The 13,675-nt window shown below is 36.1% G+C and overlaps 1 protein-coding gene across 1 annotated transcript; it reads left to right on the top strand.

Annotated features, from left to right (window-relative positions):
• The first annotated feature begins 595 nt into the window (after positions 1–595).
• Positions 596–2,080, top strand: LOC128013831 (transmembrane protein 51-like). Its single transcript, XM_052597016.1, has one exon. It carries the CDS (start codon positions 620–622, stop codon positions 1,019–1,021), a length of 402 nt encoding a protein of 133 aa, XP_052452976.1. The 5' UTR covers positions 596–619; the 3' UTR covers positions 1,022–2,080.
• The last annotated feature ends 11,595 nt before the right edge of the window (positions 2,081–13,675 follow it).

Here is a 13,675-nt window from a genome sequence, read left to right as displayed (position 1 = left end):
ACAATGAAAATAATGTTCTCTATTAAACATTATAAAGTAGTTTGGCATAAGCTTGTATTACTATGTCTTAGAAAAAAAGATTTCAACAAAACTGCTTTACTGCTAATAAATATTTGAAAAACTGTGTATGCCATATCAATGTGGTCCAACAGACATGCAGGAAAAAAGACAGGAAATTAATGACTGTCTCTGTCTCATTTTGAAGGCTGCACCCTCCTTAGGTCGCATTTGTCAGCCACGTATATCATCAAGGATGTCTCATTTTTAGATTATAAAGTTGTCCTTTTGAGGTGCAAATTATTGTATTTTATTTCAGACTTTAGAATGGAATGGTTACTTTTCTAACATGAGGATTTTTCTCATCGATGTTAAAAACAGTTGTGCAGCTTAATATTTTTTGTGAAAGCCATGAGACATGTTTTCAGGATTCTTTTATGTAACCATGTAAAAATCTTTGTTACTTCTAATTAATTCAATGCATCCTTGGTAAATAAAAGTGTTAAGTATTGATTAAATCTTACTGACCCCAAATATTTTGAATGATGGTTTAAATAACAATGAGCTAAATATGCTGTGAATGGTTGTAATTTATTAATTGGCATTTATTTTTTCATCTAGGATGGAGCAACTAGATCAAAACCACATGGTCCCCACTTATGAGGAGGTGGTAATGAGTGGCCAGTATCCCATCAGTCAGTCCTCTGAGCGGAACAACAGCATCACCCAGCTGCCAGCCTATGACGAACTAGAGGAAGATCAGCGCACCGTGGAGGATGGATTCAGCCCAGCACGCAGACCTTCATCCCAAATCGACCCCAGCACTGGAGCGGGCGGCCGAAGAAACAGCCGTCCCGGGCGCAAACTAATTCCCCTTAAAATTAGACGCATAAAATCAGACAACCTTAGAAGGAAAAGCTTAAGTGATATCCAACAGAATAACGTGTTCACCATCGAACCCCTCACCCCGCCTCCACAGTATGACGATAAGGTCCCTCCACTTCCTACAGACACACAACAGTGAGGTTTACACTAACACTGCGGTGTGAAGTCTGCTAACCTCTTTTACGAATTACTACTGCACTGAACTGCATATAACTCCTCTGGACAGGACAATCCACTATCAGCAGCACAGAGAAGGCAGTAGTGTGTCAAGTTGGAGAGCCTTCATTATGTCTTCCTGTGTTGGGTGTATATTTCCTGTTTCTCAAAAAAAATTAAAATTGGAGCTGATTGGATTAAAACTGACCTGGAACTTGGAAAGATGTTTACTGAACAACTGCTGGTCTTGATTTAGGCTGGTCTTGTCAGACCTGAAATTCAGCATCCAAGCTGTGCAGACCTTAATTTCATAGGACGTCCACAAGAATTTCAGAAGAGATGTGATACTGTAAACTGTGAGTCACATCAGCACTGTTGCATTTTTTGCACTGATTTGTTTGTGTGTGTCGGGTGTGAGGGCATGTGATGTTTTTTTGTTTTTGTAAATTTTCTATGAACTTTGCTTTTCCTGTGTTGGCTTTAACTTTTTGTGTTTGTGTGTAAGTACGCTTGTTCTTGGTGACCTTGTTGCCAGAGTGACAAACCGTGAGGTCATCAGTATGTGTCTCTTCGACACAGAGAGGTTCTTTGACCCTGCAGCTGCCTTATAGCACTCTCTCACCAACACGCACCACCAGACACTAACTTGACTTTTCCACTTACTTGATTACACAAACACTCATCCCTTTATTTTTAACTTTTCAATGTTGATTAGTGTGAAAACAACTGTGTTTCTCATAGGGCAGCTGTGGCATCTCCATGCTGTGAGGTTTAAGCTCCCATTCATCTGTCTGCACTTGTGTTACTGCTCTAAACACTCCAGGATTTTCACAGCTAGTTATTACTGAAATCAGTGTTTCTTTTTTTGGAAAATTTGCTGATGCCACTGCAGTTAAAGACAGACATGGATGGAAAAATGTTGCCAAATCTCATGTGCAATTTAAAGATACGTTGTATGTTTCTTCTGTTTATTTTATTCTATTTTGTTACATTCTAATTGTAAGCTAGTATGGAAAGAGAAATAAAAATTATTTGGCATGTGGATGCGTTTGCTCTAGAATATTACAAATATATATTTTTGGTTTTCCTTTTGGATGATAAATGCTCTAAAAATATATTACAAATTTCCATCCTGAAATGATGAATTCAGTCTCTGAGTAGTAGGATCAGTTCAATATAAGGATTAATTCATTTTTGTGTACTAATTTGAGTGAGTCAGTAGGTGCGTTTGACTTGAAGCATGGCTACAGACGGCAGTCATAAAATAATGACATAAATCATTTTTTCTACCTATTAGATTGTTTTATTAAAGTCTACACCTACACCATCTCCAGAACATCACACCAACTCTGGATGATTATACAGAAAGATCAAGTTAAGTGCTTTAAAATGGACATTCATTTTGCTTAAATGTATATATGATGTTTGTAAATACTGTAATTTTTAGCATGTTCCAACTGTACTTTCTGATATCATCTTAAAGACTATGGTGGTGTTGCAACATAGAGACATGCTTTTCTATAAAGCACCTTTGAAATAACATGTACTGTGAAAAGTGTTATTTAAATAAATGTGAACTGAACAGAATTGAATCGAAATAGCCATTGTATTTTTGGATAATGTACCGTTTTGAATTCATGGACACACTGACGAATACAGTTAGAAGAGCTAGTGCAGTGTTTGCCCAATTGGAGGCGCAATATCTCAGCTGACTTTGAGGATGCATTAAAAGTTCCATTGAGGCCTTATTTCCAAGGTACTTGTCTGTTACCATGCAAATGTTCAGACATTTTTACTGTAGCATTTTAAAGTTATGGACCCATAAATTTTGCAGATATGACAATACGATAACAGGATAAATTGCATTATTGGCCCAATTGGAGGTGCCATATCTCAGCTGCTTTAGAGGGTGCATTAAAAGTTCCACTAGATCTTATTTCCAAGGCGTTTGACTGTTACCATGCACATTTTCAGAATTTTTTACTGTAGCATTTTAGAGTTATGGACCCATAAATTTGGCAGATATGATAATACAATAACGGAGGAAATTGAATTATTGGCCCAATTGGAGGCACTATATTTCAGCTGCTTTAGAGGGTACATTAAAATTTACACTGGGGCATTATTCCCAGGGCAAATAGATTTTTACCATTAATAATTAAGATCCACATACTGTATCTCGGCTGCTTTAGATGGTACGTTGAAAGTTCCTCTGGGTCTTATTCCCAAGGCACTTGACTGTTACCATGCTAATTTTCAGACATTTTTATTGTAGTATTTTAAAGTCATGGACCCATAAATTTGGCAGAAATTACAATACAGTAGGAGAAATTGCATTATTTGCCCAATTGGAGGCGCTAAATATGGGATGAAAATAGACTCCATATGATTAATAGATGCTTGCAAAAATATTAATGTACTACATCAGTTTTATACATGTATTTTAAGAACCACAAACAAATGCCTTTCAATTTGATTTAGGATTAAATGATTGTGCAGCGATTTGTAAATGTACAGACATTTTTGCGAATAAAAATGTTCTGTTCTGCATTAATACATCATAAATTGCTCGTGCAAAAAGGAATCCATGCATATGTGGATCGGGTGACACGCGTGAATTAATTGGCATCTGGTTCGAGTCGATCTTGTTCGGTTCATTTGGATTTTGAGACTTCATTTTCGCAGTTCTCAGCATTTCACGTGCCACACACACACAACTACTAAGGAACAAGGTGCGAATGTGCGTCACTCAGAGGTGGAAAGAGTATAAAAATATTCTACTCAAGTAAAAGTACCATTACATGAATTAAATTTTACTTAAGTACAAGTAAAAGTACCAGTCTAAAAATCTACTCAAGTAAAAGTAAAAAGTAGCTAGTTTAAAATGTACTCAGAGTAAAAATTACTCAGTTACATTTTAACAGTGGTGAGGAGGCAAAAATGGGACCAAGGGTGTCAGACTCAGTTCCAGGAGGGCCACAGTCCTGCACAGTTTAGATATAAACCTAATTAAACACACCCGATCCAGCTAATCTAATCATTTAGGCTTATTTGAAAACTACATGATAAGTGTGCTAGAGCAGGGTTAGAACTAAACTCTGCAGGGCTATATGGCCCTCCAGGAACTGAGTTTGACACCCCTGGCACAGGCCTATTAATCTCAAACTAGTTGTTTTTAATTAAAGAAATCAGTTATTTAGAATAATAAGACATTTGGGCTGTTACCAGGCAAATCAGTATCAACAAACTCATCTTTTCAATGCAGACGAAATGCAGAAGCTTCATCGGAAGTGGCATTTAGATGTATTTACACACTGTTTAGTGCAGGACAAGAATGCATTTAACTTGCAGTTACAAATGCATGAATAATGTTTTGATATACAAGGCATAAAATGTTGAATACTCATTTGAAATGATAAGAAATTAATTATTTAAAAAAAAAAAATCAAAGGATACTTTAAATGTGAAATTAAAAGTCAGCAAGTCACTTTTAATAAGTGAGTCATTGCGATTGAACCGAATCATTTAAACGGTTGATTCATTCAGAAACGAAACACTGTCATGTTGCTCAGAGACACAAAACTGTGCTTTGGTGGCTGTGTTTGGAATTATTTTTTTGTTTTAAAAATAAAGCAAAAACAGGCAATATGGTGTCTAAAACGCAAGTCTCTTAACTTGTTAACTGACCTGTTTTAAAAAAAATTATATATATATATATAAATCATGATTTTTGGAGGAAAAGAAGGCATTCTTTGTGTGATTTTGATTTACTATATGAAATGATATAAATATGTACATTTTCTGCCCCTATATCTTCAATTTTGTGATCATTCTAAATGCGCTTTACAAGACTGAATCACACAATGAAAGAACGCACTGTAAATGCACGCACACATTGTTAAAACAACAATGATATTATCGCAGACGATATATATCGCAAACTCCGCACCAGTCTTTTTGGCAAATTTGTGCAAAACCTCTTGCTAAAATGTCAAAGCTTCATTTTAACCACCAATGCAACGTTGCAATTATTTAGCTTACCTCTGCATGCTTGCGAAGGGTTGATGTCGAGATTTTATAAGCTGTTAGTTTGGTCTCTCTAGGTAAGCACAGCTTACATTGCATAATAGAGCATAAATATGGCCAGGGGTTCACTTCATTTCCTTCGAGTTCAACTTCAGAATATGACGGGGTTTCGTTTTCAGCGGTGTCTGCACCACTAACGCCTGTTCTGTTTTTTGTTTTTTTTACTCAGTAATTAATGTGTTTTAAAATGTAGCGAAGTACAATACTACAAAAAACATTTACTTAAGTAAAAGTACAATTACAGATTTAAAAAATTACTTTAAAAAGTAGAAGTACACAAAAAAGCTACTCAATTACAGTAACGCGAGTAAATGTAATTCGTTACTTTCCACCTCTGGCGTCACTACACTGAAACAAATGCTTTTCAACCGGTGTCTGCAGAGTTAAGATTTTTGTTCGACATATTTGTGAATACAAATGTTATAGTTTTTTAATTTGTTAATTTGTGCATGTAGAGATTAAAATGTGCGTGTAGGGATTAAAATGTGCGATTAAAATTCATCCGCGTCTATTCTGAGCTTCTTAGTCGATTCTATTTGATTCATTTTAATTTTGAGACTTTCATTCCGCCCTTTAAAGGTCCCCTTCTTCGTGATCCCATGTTTTAAACTTTAGTTAGTGTGTAATGTTGTTGTTAGAGTATAAATAAACAGAATTCGCCTACAAAAAACGACCCTTTTGGACTACATCCCTCTAGTTCCTGCAGTAATGACGTCACTAAAACAGTTTTTTGACTAACCTCCCCCCACATGAATTCACAAACAGGGGGCGTGGTCTTGTTGCGCACCGACGGAGAAGGAAGAGGTGCGTTTGTGTTTGTCACCATGTTGTTTGAAACGCTCTTATTTTTCAACTCTGAATCCAATCATCTTTGTTTGGGCTTCCCATGGACGCTGTACTTGGAAATTAATGTTTACAATTTATGTTTAACTCTGTTCCCGAGAATTATAATCCACATGTAAAACTATGTGCAGCACATTTTGCTGAGGATAGCTTGCTGAGGACAACTTCCTCAATCTCAATCAGTTTAATGCCGGATTCGCACAAAGATTATTCTTGAAAGATGGAGCAGTTCCCTCTTTGTCTGGAGAAGACGTTGTTTATGGACCACAACCGGTAAGTGTATTTTATTATTATGTAAATGCTCTACATGCCAATAAAGCTTTGATTATGCTGACTGGAATTTTTGCTGGAATGCAGTTTAAATTTTACATATATTTCATTTTATTTCTGCAACTTATTAGACCATAACTATAAATACTTTAGTGTTTCTTTGAGGAATGAATCATTGATTAGTAAATGAAAACACTACACGCTCATTTATCAGACAATTATGCCAATAAAGTTGACTTTATGATTGTATTTATGCCCATGTGTGATGTGGCCACGACATCCCACAGGTTAATATGATGTGCCCTCAAATTAATATCTCGTGGCAATGACATATTATCATGTTCCCATGAGTTATGTCGTGGCCACGACAAAACTAAGCAAACCGACCATGTCACCCTAGGGGCACCGTAGGATTTAGCCTTGCTGGTAGTGTAATAAGGGAGGAGTTACTTTATCCTAAACATGAAACAACTATTGTAGGTGTCATGGAAGAGCCCTTTTTCCGAATGTTTTCGGAATGTTTTTAAGGATATAACAAAAGGATCGGTCAGTCATTATATCACTCAAATTAGATTTGGTCAGTTTGAACACACCTGGAAGGATTGACTTCTTGAACTTTGACTTGGGTAAAGAGAGATTTTGGTAGGGGAGGAAAGAAGAGGTGCCTAGTCTTGTCAAGATTAAAGTGATATGTCCATGGGGCATGAAGAGATCCTTTCAGGAGTTGAATGTCATCATAGCAGAGGTGTGAGAAGTTTCAGGAGCACATCTCCTCGAGTCCTATATGGAAGCCAGTTGCCGCCACAGAATAAAAAACGTTTTATCTCACGATTATGAGTTTTTTTCTCACAGTTCTCAGTTTACATCTCATAATTCAGACATTTTTTTCTGAGAATTCTGAGAAGTGCAGTTGGGAGAAAAAATACTTTAAAAAAAAAATGTATTCTGTGTCTCAAACAAGAAAAAGAAAGTCAGAAATATATACAGTATATCTCAATTCTGATGTTTTTCACATAATTCTGATTCTACAGTAACACATTTAAAATAAAATAAAAAATATGAGCTTCCATGTGAGTTCACCCACCAACTCTTCTGACTATTGTAGCCAGGGGTGCAAGTTTATTTGAAAGCAATATGTGAAATATTAGAACTGAGTGTGTATGTGTATATTGTTGTATTTCATTATAATGTTAAAGGTGTTTTGCCAATGACCATTTTATTTATTTATTTGAATATTTATTTTTGCTAAGGCTCAGGAAAGCGGCTGTGCTTTCTTATGTTATTATGATGTACATTTTCTGGGATTAGTAACATGACTACTCCAGGTGTGTATTCACAGTGGTCCCCAGGATTTGTGTCACCGTTTGACAAAAATCTGTAATTTTGTAATTAAAATCAGACTGATGACATCACTTGACTTCCTCCTTCCTATTTTGTAAAGATCTATGAAAAAAGCCCATGTTAATTCCACTTTTCAATTATCAGAAATGTTCTCATTTAACTCACAATTTCACATGAAGCTTTTAGTTGATGCCACTGGTATGATCTATTTATTGTTAGGGAATTGTAAAAAAAAAAGAAAAAGAAAAAAAACACTATAATAAGAATGGATTAAACTACTTCATTAAGTGAGTATGCAATGGCTGACAACATATGGTTTGATACCTTCAAGCAGGCATTTTGTAAAATGCTTTTTTCATGAAAATTGTAACTGGTGTTACTGTGACTGGTGTTACCTTCCTTATGGTTAAAAACCAGTGAAGATCAGTATATTAGGTTTTATGTCACTGGTGATTAATTGTGTCACTGTTTTTACCGTACTTTTTTTCTTTCAAATTAAATAAGACATAATCTCCTTATTTCTTCAATTTTCATTATTTTTCTGTAACTCTGACAACATGTGCTTAAAAAAATAAAATCAAGAAAAAAATATGTAATACAATCTTTTTTATATATTGATAAAGATGGTAACACCAGTGACAAAAAAATGGTTCATTTGGTCTTGAAATAGTTTCACAAAAAAAGCTAAAGAGAAAAATAATTAAGCTGTCATTTATATGTATTCATGAAGTCAAAACGTAATCTAATAATGTGGTCTAAGCTTAAATGTTAGAAAAATAAATACATTTAAGATATTTTGCCATATCAAAAGTGGACGTTTCTGTGGAATGACCCATATATACTGTATATTGTTATTCTAAACAGCTGATAGAAAACCCACAACGTGCGTGCTGAAATATTATCGGGGGAAAATATTGTTATACGGTAATATCCATCGTCAGACAAGTATTTATCTTTAATATTTTACTGGGTCCAGGTGATATTTCAATGGAGTTCATGCCCCGGTAAAAAGGATCTAATGACGCACCTGCTTTTACGGCAATGTCATTGTCCAGAAAAGCAACAAAAAAAAGTTCATTCACGAAAGCTGCTGGCATCTGTAACATTTCTGCCATGCGTCATTCATCCAGTAGGTGGCAGTGCGTTCACACCAGAGCAATACACTCAAATCAATTCCAGTCAGTGTTACTGCGACAGAATGGTCACTCAGTTAATGAAGAGCTGAAAAGACCGGGGGAGGAAATGGAAGACAGTACTGCACTGTAGCATATTCAACACTGTGGGTAGAATCTTTTGTCCTCTTTACGTACTGTGTCCCATTCTTTAGTGTTAGCTCACTTGTTTAAGTGTGTGTAGGATGGTGTGAGGTCATACTGTGTGAGATATGAGCCGCTGTGGGGAATTCAGACAAACTGACCAATACTGTGGGCAGTCGACGAAACAATCTCTCTCTCTCTCTGCCGTTCTCTCTCTTTCTGTAAGTCTCAGGATAGCATAAAGAGCTGTTGTAAGTACTTGAATGTGCTCAGCATGATTTGCTACTGTGGAAAACCACACACATGCTCCGAGAGTTAAGTGTTACAGCTTTGATTTAATCTGAGGAAACCCCAAGACTCTGGTAAGCAAAGTAAATGTTCACACATTTGATGATCATTACTGCATTCACACCTGCATATAGAAAACAGTACACTATTAATTTGTGCTTTATATTAAAAGGTACATACATTACACATTTAAAGGTGAAGTGTGTTTTGGGATGGATGATATATTGGGACCATTCAAATATAAATGAATGATGGTCACTACCATTTTGGGGACAGTAACATGATTTTTTTTTTTTTTTTTTAATTAGTCAGTTGATATTTTCCGCTTGTTATGTCTCAGTACATCTGCATCTTTATTGTGTGCTGTTTTGTTCATTGCAATCTTTGGAACAACTTTGCAAGTAACACTCCTCGAACTTGTAGTCAGTAAACTCTGTTTTGACTGTCCCGTATTTGCCTTCATTTCACTCGTCTATGAGCTGCTCTCGTCCTCTCTCTTTGTCTCCTGAGCTTGAGAACAGAAACACCAAACATTCACACAGGCCTGAAGAGCAGTTGAGAGGGGAGGGCAGCTTTAAAAAGCCCTTTTCAGTTTGGACAACATCCTCTGCTTTATTTTGCCCATTTTGTGGGCACTCCACCGCTTCCATTCCCTCCATCCCTTTTCATCCTTTGATTTCGTTCTGCCTTTCTTCTCTCCATCCACAGGCTCTTTATTCTTTCTTTTTTCCACCAGGTGACGCACTGTGAACACAATACAGCTGAAGAGGAAGAAAGACAGATGACTTTTGACTGCCGCCTCCTCTCTCTTCCTCCCTCTGTCGAAGGGCAGACATCAGTGTGTTCCGCAGTGAGCAAGCTGGTGGGTGTTACAAAAGTGTGTGTGTGTGTGTGTGTCAGTGAAGTAAGGGATTATGTGTGTATTTGATGGTAGCTCTTCTGAAAAGAGTCAGTTGAAACAGGTGCACCTGTGTTCCTTCAATGAATAATGAAAGAATGACTGAAAGAGAAACATGAAGAACTCCGAAATATGGGGGGAAGGGGGTTTTGTGAGGGCTGGCTGGGTATGTGAATGTTGCATGAACCGCAAGAAATAATTTTAAGTAGTATTTTTGTCTTGTTTTCCAATACAAATATACCCAGACATCATTGAAGTAAGTTACATTTACTGGAAAAATGGTGTATGTAAGATAAATTGAATCAATAAATTAATAAATAATAATATAAATAAGATGTAGACAGAGTATATCATGACATTTAGATAATTTTGTTCTGGTTTGCAAGCATAAAGCTAACAACATGAAAACCAGTTAAAAAAAAAAAAAAAGATTAAGAAAACTTTTTTTTTTGCAGTGTGTGTGTTGTGTGTCTGTCTTTATCCTGATCACCGTGTGAACCTTGTCCTGTGTCCCCTGTTTATTTTCCTTCTCTTCTTTCTCACGCTTGCCACATTCTGCCAATTGGATATGGTGTTTTTATTCCTTTCGTATGCTCATCTCTCTCACTCTTTCTCTCTGAGAGTATGTGTCAGAGTGTGTATTTGGCAGTAAACAACATAGATATGCTTGATTGTGCCCGTAGTTACTGTGCCTGCAGTGTCATTGTCCTAGTTGGCACCAATATCAGGTTTTGTTTTCATTCTGTTTATGGTTTATTGACCTTTCAAAACATCACCTCATTTGAGTTTATAGTTGACAAAATTATATTTCATTTAAAAATAATAAAAACTGAAAGGTTAAATACAGCTGGATCCATTTTGAAACCACAAGATAAAATGCTGATATTTTGTTATGAACATACTATACTACAATAAATGTTTTTCATTACAATATTATTATAAGCTTATCAATTTGAGTGAAAAGTTACACTGAAAAACTGTTTAAAATAGGCATGTGCAGGTATTCTGTAATGCGGTATAACACGTAATGAAAGTGCACTTTATTGTTATCGTGGGCACTTAAAATACCATGAGTAAACCTTATCCAAATAAAATTTTATCATCATTAGCTTCTTTTCCATCAACTGGGTAAAATGTACAACACTGCATGTATGGATGTCAAAATTCACCCAATTATCACAATAAAAATAAAAAATGAAAATTATTTTTATATTCACTATTATGTTTATCAAGTACTTTCTTTTCAGTTATTTGTTCATACTTATACAGTGCATTTTTACATATATACAGTATGTTGTTCTTTTGCACTTGAATCTGTTTGAAAAATATTTTTACTTGTATACTGGTTAGATACATTCATTTAATTTATGTACATTAATTTTGTTATTTTTAAAAAAAGTTACTTTTTTAAGAAGAATCAGGTGAAATTATTTTGTTTGTGATGTAATTAAGTATTACAGTGATACTGTATACCATATAATAATAATAATTCAAAGTGACAGTAAGGACTTTCACATTGTAACAAAAATATTCTCTTTAAAATGCTGTACTTTTTAAACATATATTCATCAAAGAATCCTAGAAAAATGTATCACCATTTCCACAAAAATATCAAGTGACACAAGAAGATTTCAACATTGATGATAATAATTTATTGAGTAAGTCAGCATATTAGAATGAACTCTGAAGGATCATGTGCCATTGAAGATCCTAAACATCCTAATGGCTGCTGAAAATTCAGCTTCATCATCAGGGGAATTAAGTACACCTTAGGCTTGTTGAGCATAAGAGGGAAACCCCAAACTATTGGATGGTACTGTATTTAAAACAATTCTAAAGTGACTATAAAAGTTATGTTTAATTGGGTGTGTTACACTATGGCAGCATCTAGTTTAGAGCTGTGCTTAGAAGGCCAGAAGTCATTTCCATGGAGAAGTTAATGTGTAAGTGTGTGTGGTGCTGTGATCTCTGGGGCATGCGGCTTTACCCCGCCCACCTCAGTGACCCCAGCATTCTCCTGCCAACCTGGCCAGTCGCCATAGTTACTTAAAGGGATAGTTCACCCAAAAATGAAAATTTGATGTTTATCTGCTTACCCCCAGGGCATCCAAGATGTAGGTGACTTTGTTTCTTCATTAGAACACAAACTGAGATATTTAACTCAAACCGTTGCAGTCTGTTAGTCATATAATATTAAATGGATGGATGTCATGGCTAAAACATACAATAAAACAAAACAAAAAAAAACATACACAAAACCAAATTAAACCCCGTGGCTCGTACAAATACATTGATGTGATGAAATGTAATGCACGTCCTCGACACAGCCTGCCATAAGGCATCTTCTTCCCTTGCTTGCTTTACGGTGGATCGCAGACTTTTACAGGTAAGTGCATTACTGCCACCTATCTCTCAAGTGGTCCATTTGAGAGATAGGTGGCGGTAATGCACTAATAAAGCAAGCAAGAAGAAGAAGATGCCTCCCAGCAGGCTGTGTAGAGGACGCGCAGTACATTTGAGACAGTTCAGGCTTTTTAGTGCATCAGAGGTAAAGAACGATATAAATACTGTTCAGGTTCTTGCACAGATCGATCGTTTTATGTCTTTACACATCAATGTATCGTCACGAGCCACAGGGTTTAATTTGGGTTTTTTTTGTGTATGTTTTTTTGTTTTGTTTTATTTTATTGTATGTTTTAGCCGTGATTCCCATCCACTTGCATATGACTGCAACGGTTTGAGTTTGTGCAATATCTCAGTTTGTGTTCTACTGAAGAAACAAAGACACCTACCTTTTGGATGCCCTGTGGGTAAGCAGATAAAAGTCAAATCATAATTTTTGGGTGTACTATCCCTTTAAAGCCCATAATAAAGTGTGAGATGACTGAGTAGCGGGTGGCAGGATGGGTGGGATTTTGGTATGTCACTGACAACAGCTCCCAGTGTTGAGCGTATGTGTTTTGAATATAGACAGATACAGGAAGAATTGTGAGAGAAACTGAAAGACAATTTTATGAAATATTTCCAGTCATTTCTCATGTGTTTTGGATAGGTAAGATTACTTTGCTGTCCCATCAATCTGAAGAATGGCCCATTGATCATACAAAATCATCTTAATACACACACACTCTTGAGATACACTCACACTTCACGCCACATTGAGTTTGCCAGTGTCTACTGCGCTTGGTATTTGTGCAGGTGGGTGAGGGGGCAGGTATTTGGTGTGTCCACATTGTATGTGTGAATGAAGGCACATTTGGTAATTTGCTCCCTACGGTCTCCTGTAGCATAAGTGGTTATTATCTGATTCGTACTGTTACTGAAGATCAACTTTCACTGCCACAGAGAAAGAGTATAATTTAACTTACTAGGTGAAATCTGGTATGCACTTGAAGCTGTTGAGGGTTTTGTAAGGATTTTTAAACAGGACCGTGCTGAAAAGGCTGATGTACCGGAGTATGGGTGTGCATAAAAGCAGACCTTCTCAGATTTACACTGCTTGTCAGTGTTCATACTGCAAGTGGCTCAAACTTTCACTCTTCAAAATAAAGATTAGGGCTGGGATAAACTATTATTTTTTAAACGATTAATCTAGCGATTATTTTTTTGATGCATCGATTAATCTAACGATTAATTTTTTCAGACCGATTCGATT

This window comes from Carassius gibelio, chromosome B25 (genome assembly GCF_023724105.1).
Source record: "Carassius gibelio isolate Cgi1373 ecotype wild population from Czech Republic chromosome B25, carGib1.2-hapl.c, whole genome shotgun sequence".
Classification (NCBI taxonomy): Eukaryota; Metazoa; Chordata; class Actinopteri; order Cypriniformes; family Cyprinidae; genus Carassius; species Carassius gibelio.
This window is presented reverse-complemented; position numbering and strand designations above follow the sequence as displayed.

Bases quoted from the DNA above. Each gene is read 5' to 3' on its own strand.
- LOC128013831 (XM_052597016.1), top strand. From the start codon at position 620: ATGGAGCAACTAGATCAAAACCACATGGTCCCCACTTATGAGGAGGTG.